At 46.7% G+C, this 19,798-nt stretch overlaps 1 protein-coding gene across 20 annotated transcripts in view; it reads right to left on the bottom strand.

The window, feature by feature from the left end:
- The window catches only part of LOC110524815 (discs large homolog 1-like protein), a 299,597-nt gene extending 282,345 nt beyond the window's left edge, over positions 1–17,252 (bottom strand). For all 20 annotated transcript variants that reach the window (XM_036978809.2, XM_090236279.1, XM_090236284.1 and 17 more), the window contains exons 1-2: positions 16,286–17,252; positions 15,719–15,850 (exon numbers count right to left, since the gene is read on the bottom strand). In XM_036978809.2, the coding sequence (XP_036834704.2) occupies positions 15,719–15,850; positions 16,286–16,304 (151 nt within the window). In that variant the 5' untranslated portion in view covers positions 16,305–17,252. The remainder of the gene's footprint in view (positions 1–15,718; positions 15,851–16,285) is intronic.
- Between the last annotated feature and the right edge of the window lie 2,546 nt (positions 17,253–19,798).

The raw sequence follows: 19,798 nt of genomic DNA, 5'->3' as shown, positions 1-19,798 counted from the left end.
AGAAGCTGATTAAACAGCATGATCATTACACAGGTGAACCTTGTGCTGGGGGCATTAAAATAATTTGGCAGTATGTCCAACAGCCCTCACAACCGCAGACCACGTGTAATGGTGTTGTGTGGGTGAGCAGGTTGCTGATGTCAACGTTGTGAACAGAGTGCCCCATGGTGGCGGTGGGATTATGGAATGGGCTGGCATAAACTACGGACAACGAACACAACTGCATTTTATTGATAGCAATTTGAATGCACAGAAATAAAGTGACGAGATCCTGAGGCCCATTTTTTGTTAAAGCCATCTGTGACCAACAGATACACATCTGTTTATCAAATGATTGCCTCGCCTGGTTTACCAACTACTTCTCTGATAGAGTATACACCATTCTGTATACTTCTGGCCCCTCCTTGGACACGGTGTTAACTAACCTCCAGACGAGCTTCAATTGGCATTTCACTAGGGAGCTTGGCTTGGCTAACTGCTCGATAAACACGGTACATGTGTCAGTTTTACAGACGTGCAAACAGGACTGGTAGGGATTCAGAAGCGAATCACCAGCGACTACACTAGCGTATGGTACTGGGTTGGTGTAACTGATTGATGATTACTACAGAAGTTCTGTGTTGCCATGCCGATGTAGAGGAAGTCACTGTGAGGTCAGGCTACAGAACTTCACACCACTTGAACAGGAGAAGAGAAAAATAACATCCTCATGCTGACTAAGCTAAAATATCTCGTAAAAAGGAAAAGAAGAAGCAGATCTCGATGAAAGGGAACACGTTTTCACATTATCTTGCATTTTGTGGGAACTAAATACAAACAGGCCTATCAAGAAACAGTTTTTAGTCAAGTCTGCAGATGTTGGCTACAACCGTTTTGAGAATACAAACAAATGTCATGGTGGAGCATTCGATGCCGACATGGATGATCGTTTACCTGAATTTGTAGTGTACATCAACACCATCATCACAGAAACCCTAGACCCACTCCAATTCACATACCGCCCCAACAGATGACAATCTCTATTGCACTCCATAATGCCCTTTCCCACTTGGACAAAAAGGAACACCTATGTGAGAATGCTGTTCATTGACTACAGCTCAGCGTTCAACACCATAGTGAAGAGCTTTGAGTGCACTAAGCTAAGGACCCTGGGCCTAAACATCTCCCTCTGCAACTGGATCCTGAGCTTCCTGACGGGCTGCCCCCAGGTGGTAAGCGTAGGTAACAACACATCTGGCAACCTCATCCTCAACACACGCCCTCGGGGTGCGTGCTTAGTCCCCTCCTGTACTCCCTGTTCACCCCCGACTGAGTGGCCAAGCATGACTCCGACACTATCATTAAGTCTGCAGACAACAACTGTGGTAGGCCTGGTCCCCGACAACAATGAGACCACCTATAGGGAGGAGGTCAGAGACCTGGCATTGTGGTGCCAGGACAACAACCTCTCCATCAACGTGATCAAGACAAAGGAGATGTGGATCTCTACAGATCGGTGTCCCACCCTCGGGACGGTTGAGCTAATGTGATTAGCATGAGGCTGTATGTAACAAGAACATTTCCCAGGACATAGACATGTCGGATGTTGGCAGAAAGCTTAAATTCCTGTTAATCTAACGGCACTGTCCAATATACAGTAGTTATTACAGTGAAAGAATACCATGCTATTGTTTGAGGAGAGTGCACAGTTATGAACTTGAAAAGTTATTAATAAACCAATTAGGCCCATTCGGGCAGTCTTGATACAACATTTTGAACAGACATGCAATGGTTCATTGGATCAGTCTAAAACGTTGCACATACACTGCTGCCATCTAGTGGCCAAAATCGAAATTGCGCCTGGGCTGGAATAATACATTAGGGTCTTTCTCTTGCATTTCAAAGATGGTACAAAACAAATACAAAGAAAACAGTGGGATTTTTCTTTGTATTATCTTTTACCAGCTCTAATGTGTTATATTCTCCTACATTCATTTCCACAAACTTCAAAGTGTTTCCTTTCAAATGATATCAAGAACATGCATATCCTTGCTTCAGGTCCTGAGCTACAGGCAGTTAGATTTGGGCATGTCATTTTAGGTGAAAATTGGGGGAAAAGGGGGTGGATCCTTTAGAGGTTTTTAACAGCTTCTACCCCCAAGCCATAAGACTGCTGAACAGCTAATCAAATGGCCACCGGACTATTTCATTGACCCCAGCTCCCATTCTTTTTCTTCCATTTACACTGCTGCTACTTGTTGTTTATTATCTATGCATAGTCACTTTCCCCCGACCTACATGTACAAATTACCTCAATTACCTCGACTAACCTGTACCCCCACACTGACTCGGTACCAGTACCCCCTGTATATAGCCTCAATATTGTTACTTTGGATTATTTCTTTACTTTATTTAGTAAATATTTTCTTAAAAACGCCATTGTTGGTTAAGGGCTTGTAAGTAAGAAGGTCTACTACACCTGTTTATTCGGCACATGTGACATGGAGGGTTGTTTGCAGGGCCTGGCAGAGCATAGACCAGGTAAATGGAGGGTTGTTTACAGGGCCTGGCAGAGCATAGACCAGGTAAATGGAGGGTTGTTTGCAGGGCCTGGCAGAGCCTAGACCAGGTAAATAGAGGGTTGTTTGCAGGGCCTGGCAGAGCCTAGACCAGAGGGTTGTTTGCAGGGCCTGGCAGAGCATAGACCAGGTAAATAGAGGGTTGTTTACAGGGCCTGGCAGAGCATAGACCAGGTAAATAGAGGGTTGTTTACAGGGCCTGGCAGAGCATAGACCAGGTAAATGGAGGGTTGTTTACAGGGCCTGGCAGAGCCTAGACCAGGTAAATAGAGGGTTGTTTGCAGGGCCTGGCAGAGCCTAGACCAGGTAAATGGAGGGTTGTTTGCAGGGCCTGGCAGAGCCTAGACCAGGTAAATAGAGGGTTGTTTACAGGGCCTGGCAGAGCCTAGACCAGGTAAATGGAGGGTTGTTTGCAGGGCCTGGCAGAGCCTAGACCAGGTAAATAGAGGGTTGTTTACAGGGCCTGGCAGAGCCTAGACCAGGTAAATAGAGGGTTGTTTGCAGGGCCTGGCAGAGCATAGACCAGGTAAATGGAGGGTTGTTTACAGGGCCTGGCAGAGCATAGACCAGGTAAATGGAGGGTTGTTTGCAGGGCCTGGCAGAGCCTAGACCAGGTAAATAGAGGGTTGTTTGCAGGGCAATACAGAGCCTAGACCAGAGGGTTGTTTGCAGGGCCTGGCAGAGCATAGACCAGGTAAATAGAGGGTTGTTTACAGGGCCTGGCAGAGCCTAGACCAGGTAAATAGAGGGTTGTTTACAGGGCCTGGCAGAGCCTAGGCCAGGTAAATAGAGGGTTGTTTGCAGGGCCTGGCAGAGCATAGACCAGGTAAATGGAGGGTTGTTTACAGGGCCTGACAGAGCCTAGACCAGGTAAATAGAGGGTTGTTTGCAGGGCCTGGCAGAGCCTAGACCAGGTAAATAGAGGGTTGTTTACAGGGCCTGGCAGAGCCTAGACCAGGTAAATGGAGGGTTGTTTGCAGGGCCTGGCAGAGCCTAGACCAGGTAAATAGAGGGTTGTTTACAGGGCCTGGCAGAGCCTAGACCAGGTAAATAGAGGGTTGTTTGCAGGGCCTGGCAGAGCATAGACCAGGTAAATGGAGGGTTGTTTACAGGGCCTGGCAGAGCATAGACCAGGTAAATGGAGGGTTGTTTGCAGGGCCTGGCAGAGCCTAGACCAGGTAAATAGAGGGTTGTTTGCAGGGCAATGCAGAGCCTAGACCAGAGGGTTGTTTGCAGGGCCTGGCAGAGCATAGACCAGGTAAATAGAGGGTTGTTTACAGGGCCTGGCAGAGCCTAGACCAGGTAAATAGAGGGTTGTTTACAGGGCCTGGCAGAGCATAGACCAGGTAAATGGAGGGTTGTTTACAGGGCCTGGCAGAGCCTAGACCAGGTAAATAGAGGGTTGTTTGCAGGGCCTGGCAGAGCCTAGACCAGGTAAATGGAGGGTTGTTTGCAGGGCCTGGCAGAGCATAGACCAGGTAAATGGAGGGTTGTTTACAGGGCCTGGCAGAGCATAGACCAGAGGGTTGTTTGCAGGGCCTGGCAGAGCCTAGACCAGAGGGTTGTTTACAGGGCCTGGCAGAGCATAGACCAGGTAAATGGAGGGTTGTTTACATGGCCTGGCAGAGCCTAGACCAGGTAAATAGAGGGTTGTTTACAGGGCCTGGCAGAGCATAGACCAGAGGGTTGTTTGCAGGGCCTGGCAGAGCATAGACCAGAGGGTTGTTTGCAGGGCCTGGCAGAGCATAGACCAGGTAAATGGAGGGTTGTTTGCAGGGCCTGGCAGAGCCTAGACCAGGTAAATAGAGGGTTGTTTGCAGGGCCTGGCAGAGCCTAGACCAGGTAAATAGAGGGTTGTTTGCAGGGCCTGGCAGAGCCTAGACCAGGTAAATAGAGGGTTGTTTACAGGGCCTGGCAGAGCCTAGACCAGGTAAATAGAGGGTTGTTTGCAGGGCCTGGCAGAGCCTAGACCAGGTAAATAGAGGGTTGTTTACAGGGCATGGCAGAGCCTAGACCAGGTAAATAGAGGGTTGTTTACAGGGCCTGGCAGAGCCTAGACCAGGTAAATAGAGGGTTGTTTACAGGGCCTGGCAGAGCCTAGACCAGGTAAATAGAGGGTTGTTTGCAGGGCCTGGCAGAGCATAGACCAGGTAAATAGAGGGTTGTTTACAGGGCCTGGCAGAGCCTAGACCAGGTAAATAGAGGGTTGTTTGCAGGGCCTGGCAGAGCCTAGACCAGGTAAATAGAGGGTTGTTTGCAGGGCCTGGCAGAGCATAGACCAGGTAAATAGAGGGTTGTTTACAGGGCCTGGCAGAGCCTAGACCAGGTAAATAGAGGGTTGTTTGCAGGGCAATGCAGAGCCTAGACCAGGTAAATAGAGGGTTGTTTGCAGGGCCTGGCAGAGCCTAGACCAGAGGGTTGTTTGCAGGGCCTGGCAGAGCCTAGACCAGAGGGTTGTTTACAGGGCCTGGCAGAGCCTAGACCAGGTAAATAGAGGGTTGTTTACAGGGCCTGGCAGAGCCTATACCAGGTAAATAGAGGGTTGTTTGCAGGGCCTGGCAAGAGCATAGACCAGAGGGCTGTTTACAGGGCCTGGCAGAGCCTAGACCAGAGGGTTGTTTACAGGGCCTGGCAGAGCCTAGACCAGGTAAATAGGGTGTTGTTTACAGGGCCTGGCAGAGCCTAGACCAGGTAAATAGAGGGTTGTTTGCAGGGCCTGGCAGAGCCTAGACCAGGTAAGGTATTGAGGCTCTGATACACAACACTTAAAAGGGAGAGCCCAAGATTATTACGCGACGTCTCAGGTTACAACCTGCCACAGGAAGGCAATACACTGGAGGGAACCCCCATGGTAAACCACTTACCTTACATCATGTGTGAGAGAAAGTACAGCACTACAGCTTAGAACTGGTGTATTCCTCAGTCAGTCTAGCTTTTAAATATGTAGTCCTTCACAGGGTTAAAGTTAGTCAAGGTCCCTGACCTCTCACCTCTAACCCATGGGCACCAGGTCAAGGCATGTTGACTCTGACCTGCTAAGAGGGGACTGACCTGTGAAGGCAGGTCAGCAAGTTATCATACCATTACCAGATACCTGAGCTTGGAGGCCAGAGAAGAGTGTGTGGGTGGTAGAAGAAAAGTGCACTGGGTGGTAGGAGAAAAGCACACACACACACAGGATAAGGCTACTTATAGCAGGCCCAACATAGCAAGATCCTTACAACTTAGTGTTTGACATTTCATCCCGTCAGTAGAGGATGCCTGGTTATTCTTTAAAAGTGCCTTCCTCACCATCTTAAATAAGCATGCCTCACTCAAAACATTTTTAGAACTAAGAACAGCCCTTGGTTCACTCCAGACCTGACTGCCCTTGACCAGCACAAAAACATCCTGTGGCGTTCTGCATTAGCATCGCATAGCCCCAGCGATATGGAACTTTTCAGGGAAGTTAGGAACAAATATACAGTCAGTTAAGAAAGCAAAGGCTAGCTTTTTAAAACAGAAATTCTCATCCTGTAGCACAAACTGCAAAAAGTTGAGCCACTGAGGTCCATGGAGAATAAGAGCACCTCCTCCCAGCTGCCCACTGCACTGAGGCTAGGTAACACGGTCAGCATGATAAATCTACGATAATCGAGAATTTAAAGAAGCATTTTTCTACGGCTGGCCATGCTTTCCACCTGGCTACCCCTAACCCCGGCCAACAGCTCTGCACCCCCCATAGCAACTTCCCAAGCCCCCCCACTTCTCCTTCACCCAAATCCAGATAGCTGATGTTCTGAATGAGCTGCAAAACCTGGACCTGTACAAATCAGCTGGGCTAGAAAATCTGGACTAGAGGTCAACCGATTTAATCGAATGGCCGATAAATTAGGTAATTTTGGACGCCGATTGTTTTTTGTTGTTTTTGTATCTTTATTTAACGAGGCAAGTCAGTTAAGAACAGATTCTTATTTTCAATGATGGTCTAAGAACAGTGGGTTAACTGCCTGTTCAGGTGCAGAACGACAGATTTTTTACCTTGTCATCTCGGGGGATTCAATCTTGCAACCAACGGTTAACTAGTCCAACGCGGCCTCCCGGGTGGCGCAGTGGTTAAGGGCGCTGTACTGCAGCGCCAGCTGTGCCATCAGAGTCCCTGGGTTCGCACCCACCTCTGTCGTAACCGGCCACGACCGGGAGGTCCGTAGGGCGACGCACAATTGGCCTAGCGTCGCCCGGGTTAGGGAGGGATTGGTCGGTAGGGATCGCCTTGTCTCATCGCGCACCAGCGACTCCTGTGGCGGGCCGGGCGCTGTGCGCGCTAGCCAAGGTTGCCAGGTGCACATTGGTGCGGCTGGCTTCCGGGTTGGATGCGCGCTGTGTTAAGAAGCAGTACGGCTGGTTGGGTTGTGTATCGGAGGACGCATGACATTCAGCCTTCGTCTCTCCCGAGCCCGTACGGGAGTTGTAGCAATGAGACAAGCTACTACAACAATTGGATACCACGAAATTGGGGAGAAAAAGGGGTAAAAAATGTTTTTTAAATTGTCCAACGCTCTAACCACCTGCCTCACGAGGAGCCCACCTGTTACGAGAATGCAGTAAGAAGCCAAGGTAAGTTGCTAGCTAGCATTAAACTTAATCAATCATAATCACTAGTTATAACTACACATGGTTGATGATATTACTAGTTTATCTAGCGTGTCCTGTGTTGCATATAATCGATGCAATGCGCATTCACGAAAAAGGACTGTCGTTGCTCCAACGTGTACCTAACCATAAACATAAACATATACTGTTACACTGGCAATACTAAAGTGCCTATAAGAACATTCAATAGTCAAAGGTTCATGAAATACAAATGGTATAGAGAGAAATAGTCCTATAATTCCTACAACCTCAAACTTACCTGGGAATATTGAAGACTCATGTTAAAAGGAACCACCAGCTTTCATTTGTTCTCATGTTCTGAGCAAGGAACTTAAACGTTAGCTTTCTTACATAGCACATATTGCACTTTTACTTTCTTCTCCAACACGTTGTTCTTGCATTATTTAAACCAAATTGAACATGTTGCATTTTTATTTGAGGCTAAATAGATTTTATTGATGTATTATATTAAGTTAAAATAAGTGTTCATTCAGTATTGTTGTAATTGTCATTATTACAAATACATTCTAAAAATCGACCGATTAAATCGGTATCGGCTTTTTTGTCCTCCAGTAATCGGTATCGGCGTTGAAAAATCATAAATCGGTCGACCTCTAATCTGGACCCTCTTTAAAATTATCCGCCACAATTGTTGCAACCCCTATTACTAGCCTGTTCAACCTCTCTTTCGTATCATCTGAGATCCCTAAAGATTGGAAAGCTGCTGCGGTCATCCCCCTCTTCGAAGGGGGAGACACTCTAGACCCAAACTGTTACAGACCTATATCTATCCTGCCCTGCCTTTCTAAAGTCTTCGAGAGCCAAGTTAACAAACAGATCACTGACCATTCCAAATCCCACCGTACCTTCTCCGCTATGCAATCTGGTTTCCAAGCTGGTCATGGGTGCACCTCAGCCACGCTCAAGGTCCTAAACGATATCATAACCGCCATCGATAAAAGACAGTACTGTGCAGCCGTCTTCCTCGACCTGGCCAAGGATTGACTCTGTCAATCACCGCATTCTTATAGGCAGACTCAACCGCCTTGGTTTCTCAAATGACTGCCTCGCCTGGTTCACCTACTACTTCTCAGATAGAGTTCAGTGTATCAAATCGAAGGGCCTGTTGTCCGGACTTCTGCCAGTCTCTACGGGGGTGCCACAGGGTTCAATTCTTGGGCCGACTCCGGACGATTCTCTGTCTATATCAATGATGTCGCTCTTGCTGCTGGTGATTCTCTGATCCACCTCTATGCAGACTCCACCATTCTGTAAAATTCTGGCCCTTCTTTGGACACTGTGTTAACAAACCTCCAGACAAGCTTCAATGCCATACAACATTCCTTCAGTGGACTCCAACTGCTCTTAAATGCAAGTTAAACTAAATGCATGTAAAACTAAATGCATGCTCTTCAACCGATCGCTGCCCACACCCGCCTGCCCGACTAGCATCACTACTCTCTCTGGACGTTTCTGACTTTGAATACAGTGGGGCAAAAAAGTATTTAGTCAGCACCAATTGTGCGAGTTCTCCCACTTAAAAAGATGAGGCCTGTAATTTTCATCATAGGTACACTTCAAGTATGACAGACAAAATGAGAAGAGAAAAAATCCTGAAAATCACATTGTAGGATTTTTTATGAATTTATTTGCAAATTATGGTGGAAATTAAGTATTTGGTCAATAACAAAAGTTTCTCAATACTTTGTTATATACCCTTTGTTGGCAATGATAGAGGTCAAACGTTTTCTGTAAGTCTTCACAAGGTTCACACACACTGTTGCTGGTATTTTGCCCCATTCCTCCATGCAGATCTCCTCTAGAGCAGCGATGTTTTGGGGTTGTTGCTGGGCAACATCGACTTTCAACTCCCTCCAAAGATTTTCTATGGGGTTGAGATCTGGAGACTGGCTAGGCCACTCCTGGAACTTGAAATGCTTCTTACAAAGCCACTCCTTCATTGCCCGGGCGGTGTGTTTGGGATCATTGTCATGCTGAAAGACCCATCCACGTTTCATCTTAAATGCCCTTGATGATGGAAGGAGGTTTTCACTCAAAATCTCACGATACATGGCCACATTCATTCTTTCCTTTACACGGATCAGTCGTCCTGGTCCCTTTGCAGAAAAACAGCCACAAAGCACGATGTTTCCACCCCCATGCTTCACAGTCGGTATGGTGTTCTTTGGATGCAACTCAGCATTCTTTGTCCTCCAAACACGACGAGTTGAGTTTTTACCAAAAAGTTATATTTTGGTTTTATCTGAGCATATGACATTCTCCCAATCTTCTTCTGGATCATCCAAATGCTCTCTAGCAAACGTCAGACAGGCCTGGCCATGTACTGGCTTAAGCAGGGGGACACGTCTGGCACTGCAGGATTTGAGTCCCTGGCGGTGTAGTGTGTTACTGATGGTAGGCTTTGTTACTTTGGTCCCAGCTCTCTGCAGGTCATTCACTAGGTCCACACGCCGTTCTTGTGATCATTTTGACCCCACGGGGTGAGATCTTGCGTGGAGCCCCAGATCGAGGGAGATTATCAGTGGTCTTGTATGTCTTCCATTTCCTAATGGATTTCTTCAAACCAAGCTGCTTACCTATTGCAGATTCAGTCTTCCCAGCCTGGTGCAGGTCTACAATTTTGTTTCTGGGGTCCTTTGACAGCTCTTTGGTCTTGGCCATAGTGGAGTTTGGAGTGTGACTGTTTGAGGTTGTGGACAGGTGTCTTTTATACTGATAACAAGTTCAAACAGGTGCCATTAATACAGGTAACTAGTGGAGGACAGAGGAGCCTCTTAAAGAAGGTCTATGAGAGCCAGAAATCTTGCTTGTTTGTAGGTGACCAAATACTTATTTTCCACCATAATTTGCAAATAAATTCATTAAATATCCTACTATGTGATTTTCTGGATTTTTTCTCCTCATTTTGTCTGTCATAGTTGAAGTGTACTGATGATGAAAATTACAGGCCTCTCATCTTTTTAAGTGGGAGAACTTGCACAATTGGTGGCTGACTAAATACTTTTTTGCCCCACTGTATGTGGACAACTACAAATACCAAGGTGTCTGGTTAGACTGTAAACTCTCCTTCCAGACTCACATTAAGCATCTCCAATCCAAAATTAAATCTCAAATCGGCTTCCTATTTCGCAACAAAGCCTCTTTCACATATGCTGCCAAACATACCCTCGTAAAACTGACTATCCTACCGATCCACGACAATGTAATTTACTAAATAGCCTCCAACACTCTACTCAGCAAACTGGATATAGTCTATCACAGTGCCATCTGTTTTGTCACAAGGCCCAATATGGCTCAGTATGGTGACCAGTGAGCTCAGATAAGGGGGGACTTTACCTAGCAGAGACGTATAGATGACTTGGAGCCAGTGGGTTTGGCATACAGGTCGCAGTGGTGGGTATCTGAGGTCCCTACCCACCACTGCGACCTGTACTCTCTCGCTGGCTGGCCCTCGCTTCATATTCGTCGCCAAACCCACTGGCTCCAGGTCATCTATAAGTCTTTGCTAGGTAAAACCCTGCCTTATCTGAGCTCACTGGTCACCATAGCAACACCCATCCACAGTACGCACTCCAGCAGGTATATTTCACTGGTCATCCCCAAAGCCAACTCCTCCTTTGGCCGCCTTTCCTTCCAGTCCTCTGCTGCCAGTGACTGGAACAAATTGCAAAAATCACTGATGCTGGAGACATATCTCCCTCACTAACTTTAAGCATCAGCTGTCAGAGCAGCTTACCGATCATTACACCCTTACACAGCCCATCTGTAAATAGCACACCCAACTACCTCATCCCCATATTGTTATTTATCTTCTTCCTCTTTTGCACCCCAGTATCTCTACTTGCACATCATCTGCACACCTATCACTCCAGTGTTAATGCTAAATTGTAATTATTTCACCACTATGGCCTATTTATTGCCTTACCTCCCTAATCTTACTACATTTACACACACTATATATAGATTTTTTCTATTGTGTTATTTACTGTACGTTTGTTTATCCCATGTGTGTTGTTTTTGTCGCACTGCTATGCTTTATCTTAGCCAGTTGTAAATGAGAACTTGTTCTCAACTAGCCTACCTGGTTAAATAAAAGTTGTTGTTTTTTATGTTTAATTTTTTTATTTTTTTATTGCCAATACCCAAAACGTCAAAATCAAGACGCAGTTTCTATTAGACCAAAGACACACTGAAGATAGTTGGCCTTCCTGTCTGCTGTATTCACCTTGCACCATTGAAGACTGCCTGACACTATATATAGGATAGACTGCTATAGGAAATAATTAGAGCAGGATACCCTGGTGTGGCATAATGGGTCCTGGGTGGAGCTCTATACAGCTCTCTGACATACAGGGGGAGGAGGAGAAAGGGTAGAGGAGGATGAAACAAATTAGACTTTTTATCAGGTTTCAAAGCATGCCATGAATGAAATTCATCACCTTGGGTGTGTCTATGCAATTCAGATTCAACTGTATCCTCCCTTCTCAAACACAATTCAGCAAACACACACACACACACACACACACACACACACACACAATCTCTATCCAGGTGGTTTGATACAGCTGCACAAGCCCTAACGATATAAGCAGCTGTAAAACGTTTTTGAATGTGTATCGAGTACAGTAGCCACAGTCATATTCGTACAAGTAAAACAGACCTGGGTTACTATTCAACTAAAAACCAACATCCTCTACTTCTGCACTGTGATCAGGTCCAATAAGAGTTGGATAACGCTGCCAGTCTACATCTTGAAAAATGACACACACACACACACACACACACTCCTCTGAAGACTACTCTCTGACCAGCAAGTAAATCAGGAGGGATTACCAGCAGTAGCATCGGAGTAATCATGTCAGTGGACGGATTACACGCCTGACTCTTATCATACATATCTTGCTTTTTCATCAGCAACCAACAGGACCCAAAAGTAGGGAGGGAGGAGTGAACGAGAGAGGGTCAGAGGCGGTGTGTGTATGCGTGTGTATGTGTGTGTAAGCGTGTGTGTGTGTGTGGGTGTGTGTGCGTAGTAGATTACTGTATGTCTGTGTATAATTCAGCAGTCAGTCATGTGTGTATAATGCCTGAACCTGTGTAACCATGCAAGGGTCAAGAAATATTCTGTGTGACCTGATCAAAGAATAAAACACTGGGGTTGGGAGACAGGGGGAGAGACAGGGGAAGAGAGAGAGAGACACAGGGGAAGAGAGAGAGAGAGACACAGGGGAAGAGAGAGAGAGAGAGAGACACAGGGGAAGAGAGAGAGAGAGAGAGACACAGGGGAAGAGAGAGAGAGAGAGAGACACAGGGGAAGAGAGAGAGAGACACAGGGGAAGAGAGAGAGAGAGAGAGACACAGGGGAAGAGAGAGAGAGAGACACAGGGGAAGAGAGAGAGAGAGACAGGGGAAGAGAGAGAGAGAGACAGGGGAAGAGAGAGAGAGAGACAGGGGAAGAGAGAGAGAGAGAGACAGGGGAAGAGAGAGAGAGAGAGACAGGGGAAGAGAGAGAGAGAGAGAGAGACAGGGGGAGAGAGAGAGAGAGACAGGGGGAGAGAGAGAGAGAGACAGGGGGAGAGAGAGAGAGAGAGACAGGGGGAGAGAGAGAGACAGGGGGAGAGAGAGAGAGAGACAGGGGGAGAGAGAGAGAGAGAGACAGGGGGAGAGAGAGAGACAGGGGGAGAGAGAGAGACGGGGGAGAGACAGAGACGGGGGAGAGACAGGGGGAGAGAGAGAGACAGGGGAGAGACAGGGGGAGAGACAGGGGGAGAGAGAGAGACAGGGGAGAGACAGGGGGAGAGAGAGAGACGGGGGAGAGACAGGGGGAGAGAGAGAGACGGGGGAGAGACAGGGGGAGAGAGAGAGACACAGGGGGAGAGACAGGGGGAGAGAGAGAGACACAGGGGGAGAGACAGGGGGAGAGAGAGAGACACAGGGGGAGAGAGAGGGGGAGAGAGAGAGACACAGGGGGAGAGACAGGGGGAGAGAGAGAGACACAGGGGGAGAGAGAGGGGGAGAGAGAGAGACACAGGGGGAGAGAGAGGGGGAGAGAGAGAGACACAGGGGGAGAGAGAGGGGGAGAGAGAGAGACACAGGGGGAGAGAGAGGGGGAGAGAGAGAGACACAGGGGGAGAGAGAGGGGGAGAGAGAGAGACACAGGGGGAGAGAGAGACACAGGGGGAGAGAGAGACATAGAGACACAGGGGGAGAGAGAGACATAGAGACACAGGGGGAGACAGAGAGACAGGGGGAGAGACCGAGAGAGACAGGGGGAGAGACCGAGAGAGACAGGGGGAGAGACCGAGAGAGACAGGGGGAGAGACCGAGAGAGACAGGGGGAGAGACCGAGAGAGACAGGGGGAGAGACCGAGAGCGACAGGGGGAGAGACCGAGAGCGACAGGGGGAGAGACCGAGAGCGACAGGGGGGGAGAGGGGGAGAGACAGGGGGAGAGACAGAGAGGCAGGGGGAGAGAGAGAGAGGCAGGGGGAGAGAGAGAGAGGCAGGGGGAGAGAGAGAGAGGCAGGGGGAGAGAGAGAGAGGCAGGGGGAGAGAGAGAGAGAGGCAGGGGGAGAGAGAGAGAGAGAGGCAGGGGGAGAGAGAGAGAGAGGCAGGGGGAGAGAGAAAGAGGCAGGGGGAGAGAGAAAGAGGCAGGGGGAGAGACAGAGAGACAGGGGGAGAGACAGAGAGACAGGGGGAGAGGCAGAGAGACAGGGGGAGAGACAGGGGGAGAGACAGAGAGACAGGGGGAGAGACAGAAAGACAGGGGGAGAGAGAAAGACAGGAGGAGAGACAGAGAGAGAGACAGAGAGAGAGACAGAGAGAGAGAGACAGAGAGAGAGACAGAGAGAGAGACAGAGAGAGAGACAGAGAGAGAGAGACAGAGAGAGAGACAGGGGGAGAGACAGGGGGAGAGGCAGAGAGACCAGCTAATGAGATTAAAGAAACACATACAGGAGGACAATGAGGAGTGGTTAGCCAATCAACAACCATTCCTCTTCAATTACACCAGTGAATGCAAGGGTTTCAATCCGTAAGAGTTACTGTAGGGGTGGAGGTGGCCCTAGGGGTGGGCTGGTGGAAAGGAATCAAATGAGTTCGCCCAACTGTCCGGACTGAAAGTTCTATCACAGAAACAACAAGAAAGTGTCTTCCCAGAGTTGACAGGGTTGTTAATGGTATCTTTCATCCTGGAACAACTGATATTAAGCACCGGATCACAGCATCTTCTCTAGGGTGACTGACATCTGCGGAACCTTTCACTCAAAGAAATGGAACACGAGTACTGCCGTGATCAAATGTGACCATTCTTCAACTTTTGTTGGGAGGACCAAACCCCCCCCCCCCCCAACAAAAAAACAACAGCCAGTATCTGCCTCGTGAGCAGCCCGGGTATCTTCCAGACCTTCGATCTAAAGGGGCCTATTAGAGGAGATGTTGTAACTAAGTCCAACCATCTACAGTACAACACACACACCCTCTTTATTGGCTACTGTGACAGATTATAGCAGACGACTCTCAACCTGTGTAGGCCTGTATTCAATCAAAACAGAAAAACAAAATACTGGCGCGACTCAACTCAACGATTTACGACGGGACTTGAGCAGCGACTAGAGTGGGTGGCCTGCAGCTCTGACGTCACATAAAATGACGTTTTTATCAAAAAACGACTGATTTCAGCACACAAGCCCACACAGAACAATGTTTTGTTTGATTCTTTGGGTGTTGAAATCAGCTGTAAAAACAAATAATTATACTAGCCTTATACTGCAATGCAGGGCCTATAAAAAGGGGGGACATAGCCAACACACACACACACACAGTTTAAAAACAGAGATGTAACTCAAGACATTCGAGACAGGTTCTTGGTAGGAGGCCAGGCACCCGAAAACCACCACTTCTGGGTCAATACTACAATAAGGAGAGGAGGGGAAGCCAGAATGAACAACACATTGGGAATTCCTGCTCTGTGGCGTTGCCGTGGCGTTGCCGTGGCGTCAAAGCTTATAGGACAAGACTTTACACCACGCAGCCCTCATGCCAAGCAGTCAGTAGGTTACTTTGGGAACAAGACAGTTATTACAAGTCAGTAAACTAAAAGACAGCCCACAGAAAACAATGACTGAATCGTAGCGATAGGAAACTAAACTAATTCAGTTTGAAATGAGTTAATGTTATAGTAGTTACTATGTCATTACAGTTATGAAACCTAGAGAAGGCACAGGATAACTTGAAATTATTCAAATTAAAAACAGATTTATAATGACCATTCTGTTGGAATTAAGTGACTGTCTTCCTTGCTGGGTAAAACACTTCAACTCCAGCATGTTGAGATCAGTGTGCTCCGGGTAGGGGAGAGGCAGGTTCCGGGTAAAAACAGAAAAACCTGTTTGCGTTGCTCAAGCAGGTTAGGCAGGTGACAATACAGGGGAAAAGTAGAGGAAGTCGACTGATTTGACAGACTTTGTGAACAGATTAGGCCTGGGTTTGAATGAAGGGGTATCATACCTATCAAGGCTTGGAAGAGGTTGCTCTGAAAGATGTTGATGAGTCTTTCTAATGACTGTCTGAGTTGTCTGTCTTCTGTCTGTCCAAGTTTCGTCTTGTATTCCTCCATGAGCAGTAAAGCTCGTTGAGCATCTGTAAACAAAACATATCAACAACCAACAAGGCAATGAGTGAATAAATGGCAACTACATTGATACATAATCAAATTTAAAGCAACAGGATTGATATAGTTTATGGGATTGATATAGGTTATGTGATATCAACAGACTGGCTAAGGGTTTCATATTCGGTGACTGAGAGACAGTCAGGTGGCAGAATGCACTGGCAACAACTCACGTGTAATATGCAACATATGTGGCTCTGTCTATCGCTATATTTGTTGCACGATATCAGTTGATGTGGCAACACATGAGGTGGCAAAAAAATATGTATATATTCGTCTGCATTGGCCTGCTGTAGTTTGCTTTAGCTTGCTACAGCTATTGACATTCTGTAGCATATCGCTTTCATACCAGGCTGCCATTACATGTGATATCTTTCAGAAAACAGACGAATCGGGATTCTCACCTTTCTTTCGTATAGGCATGACAGCTCCCAAGTGCAGCAGGAAAAGTAGACGCAGGCACTGTTTCGTGCAGGCTAATGTTTGGTGTAGTAGCCTACACTCCCTTGCTTCAGATATCCTTTGCTACAGTTGCCAGAGGGGCAGAGCCAGGAGTTTACACCGTTTTAGCATGAACAGAAACTAGTCTCTTCTCTCCTCAAAAAACGCAATGTGCGCTATAGCTCCCGCCCGTTCAATAGACTACAAAAGGCACCGTTTTTTCTTACTGGACTATAAACATGCAATGAATCCGATTTTTTTGGTAGATTAAAGGCTATTCTGATGACCCGCCGTGAATGCCAATGTGACCAGCTTGTATCCCTGGCAGGGCTAACTGACAGGGTTCATTTAGGTTAGTGCCAGTAGAGACAGCGCAGGATTCCCGACACCAGTTTCCCACTAACAGCTATGTGAAACACTACTGCCGTATGTCACGTTCGTATCTCCAATCAATTCTCATACACTAAACATAAACAAACCGGTTCTCAGCAAGCCCAGCTCTGTACGGTGCAATTCATTGAGCAGCCTGAAAATCTGAGAACATGTGCAGTGCAGTTCAAATTGGCAGAAGAAACTGCGAGTAACGAATCCCAAAGTTCAGTCTGTGCATTTAGGGAGTAAATCCTCTTTTTTGTTTCTGAGTGCTGAATTATTCGTTTCCCGCTCTCAAGCTTTTATCTATCTCGGTCCGGCAATATTTCCACAAGTCAAAGTTCCCTTGCTCGGCGCTCTCCCCTCCTCCTTCTTTCCACCAATGTATCAGGAATTCCAAACTTTCCTCCAAAATGGCGTCCGAAGTGTGGAATCGGATCACATGATCAACCTCTCGCCACCCAATGGTGTCGGTAGGTTACAGAGGAGCTGAGCTCGAAGAGTTTATTACAACAACAAAAACTTTAAACTGCTTTCAAAGGTCACTTTACATTGACTGGTCTCAAACCTATGAATACATACATGGTGTTGGCTCGGGGTTTTACAGTGTTTTTCTGAAGAGTGTCATTGTAGCCATAACATTGTTGCATAGACTAACAAAAGTTACATTGAAGCACACACAGGTTTTTCAGGAGGGCGAAACACATTTTGGTTTAAATGAACTGTATTACTATGTAAATGTTTTCATTTGTTAATGTTCAAATACAAATATTTGCATAGAGAGAATTGTAAAAACAGGGTGTTTGATGAGATTGTGTTGTTGTTTTTTGTCGCACTGCTTTGCTTTATCTTGGCCAGGTCGCAGTTGTAAATGAGAACTTGTTCTCAACTGGCCTACCTGGTCAAATAAAGTTGAAATTAAATAAGATAAAGATGAAACTATCGAGGACAGGCAATGAATTGGAAGATTACACCCCTGACATGTCAGATTGATGGTAATAATCCCAATACCTGGTTAAAGTGTGAGGACTTCACCAGTTCAGTGCCATGGGAACTTATTGAATATTGTCCACGACACTACACACACTGTGTGTGCTACACACACATAATCAATATAGATCTGCCATGCTCATCCTGCCTTAGCCGCCAAGACCACAGTCAGATGGGTTAGTTCTATTGGCACCTGGTTAGTGCACCTGGATTTGGTATGCAGAGTTGCCAGTCTGATCCCTGACAAATCCAACTATCCCCAAGCATCAATGACCTTTTCCATACATAGCACAGATGCTGTCAGTCTGTATTAATTCCTTCATTCATTTACTTATTTTTTTTAATGTTTGTGAGTGTTTGAAACTTTTGTTTGCTGTAAATGAAAGTTTATTATTATTTGTATTATTATTTCATTGTTATTATATGACAATAGTTGTCATATGATTCATAAATATTTATAACAAAAATAGTGGAAATTCTTGAAAACGAGATGGTGCATCTCAAGAGATTTCATCCTGGAAAATGTCTAATAAATACATGAATGAATGAATTCATCCATTTACAGTCACTGCTTACTGTTTATACCAAGGACTCCATTTTATCAGAGAACCTGCTGTCGTTCACCACCATTAGAAACAGGTCCATATTCCCTACAGATTTATGGTCTAGATCTGAGAGTCTCTCTCCCTCCCTCCCCCCTCCCTCCCGCCCCGTCCGATTCTCGCATTGTCATGCTAAACTGACTCATTGTGCACCGGTTAGCAGCGCTCTATTTGGTGTTGTCTCAGATTTATATTCCTGGTGTCTGTCATCTATATACTCACACAAACTCTGGCCTGGCTGGTTCTCTGTATGGTATGGTATGATATAAATAACCCTGGCCTGTCTGTTCCTGATGCTGCACTCGCTCACATTTACACAGACCAGCTAGCAGCAGCACTGTGGCCCAGATTAGACAGCAGTGAGGAATGGAAAGGAGGGAAGGAGAGGAGGGGGGAGGGGAGGGGAGGAGAAGAAAGGAGAGGAGAAAGAAGAGAGGGGGAGGGAGGGAGGGAGGGAAGGAAGAGGAGAGCAGAGAAGAGGAGGGAGGAAAGAGGAGAGAGGATGAGAGGTGAGAGGAGAGAAGAGGAGGGGGGAAGAGGAAAGGAGGGGAGGAGAGAAGAGGAGAAGAGGGGAGGAAAGAGGAGAGGAAAGGGGAGTGGAGGAGAGGGAGGGAAGAGGAGGGGAGGGAGGGGGAGAGGAGGGGAGGGAAAGGGGAGCGAAGAGGGGAGAAGGGGAGAGGGAGAGAAGAGGAGGAGAGAGGTAAGGATGAGGAGAGAGGAGGAAAAGGAGGAAAGGAGGAGAGGAGACAAGGGAGGGAAGAGGCAAGGAGAGAGGAGACAATGGCAGGAAGAGGCAAGGAGAGAGGAGAGTAGGAGAGGAGACAAGGGAGGGAAGAGGCAAGGACCGAGGAGAGTAGGAGAGGAGACAAGGGAGGGAAGAAGAAGGAGAGAGGAGAGGAGACAAGGGAGGTGAGAGGCAAGGAGAGGATGTTATTTTCAGGTAGTCATGTTTTATGAATGGTTCCTTGCTCTCTGTATGTTTACTAGAGGTTCTGCAGAGGAGAATATCTCTTAGACATATTTTTGTAGCAAGGTTGGAAAGGTTCACCAAAGGATTTGAGATTCAGCATGAAAATAATAAATAATGGTTCATTCATTTCTAAAATTTATTTTAAATTTCAGTTGAATTCCATTTATTTCGTTGAAGAAAATTGAGCTGATCTGAATCTTTCACTCTGTAACAAATCTCATTTCTGTTTTTAAAGATGATACCGTTATTACACCGCAACGAGCTATTTCATATATTGCTTAAATTTAGTAGAATTTACATCATTATACATATTTCACTGGAGGTAGATGTCAATTATCAGAGCATAAAACATATTTAGGTTTCACTACTGGCACTGGACTCCAGTGTTAAAACGGTGAGTAACCCAGATGGGTATACTGTGTACAGTAGCTTTGTGTTTCTATAAAAGAGGACTATATGGTAACTTCATTCCTCCTTTGGAGGAAGGACACACACACACACACACACACACACACACAAGCACGCGCCACACACACACACTC

Source organism: Oncorhynchus mykiss, chromosome 5 (assembly GCF_057628025.1).
Source record: "Oncorhynchus mykiss isolate SJ-2025 chromosome 5, ASM5762802v1, whole genome shotgun sequence".
Classification (NCBI taxonomy): Eukaryota; Metazoa; Chordata; class Actinopteri; order Salmoniformes; family Salmonidae; genus Oncorhynchus; species Oncorhynchus mykiss.
Note: the sequence above shows the minus strand (reverse complement) of the source record. Positions and strands in the feature narration are given on the sequence as shown.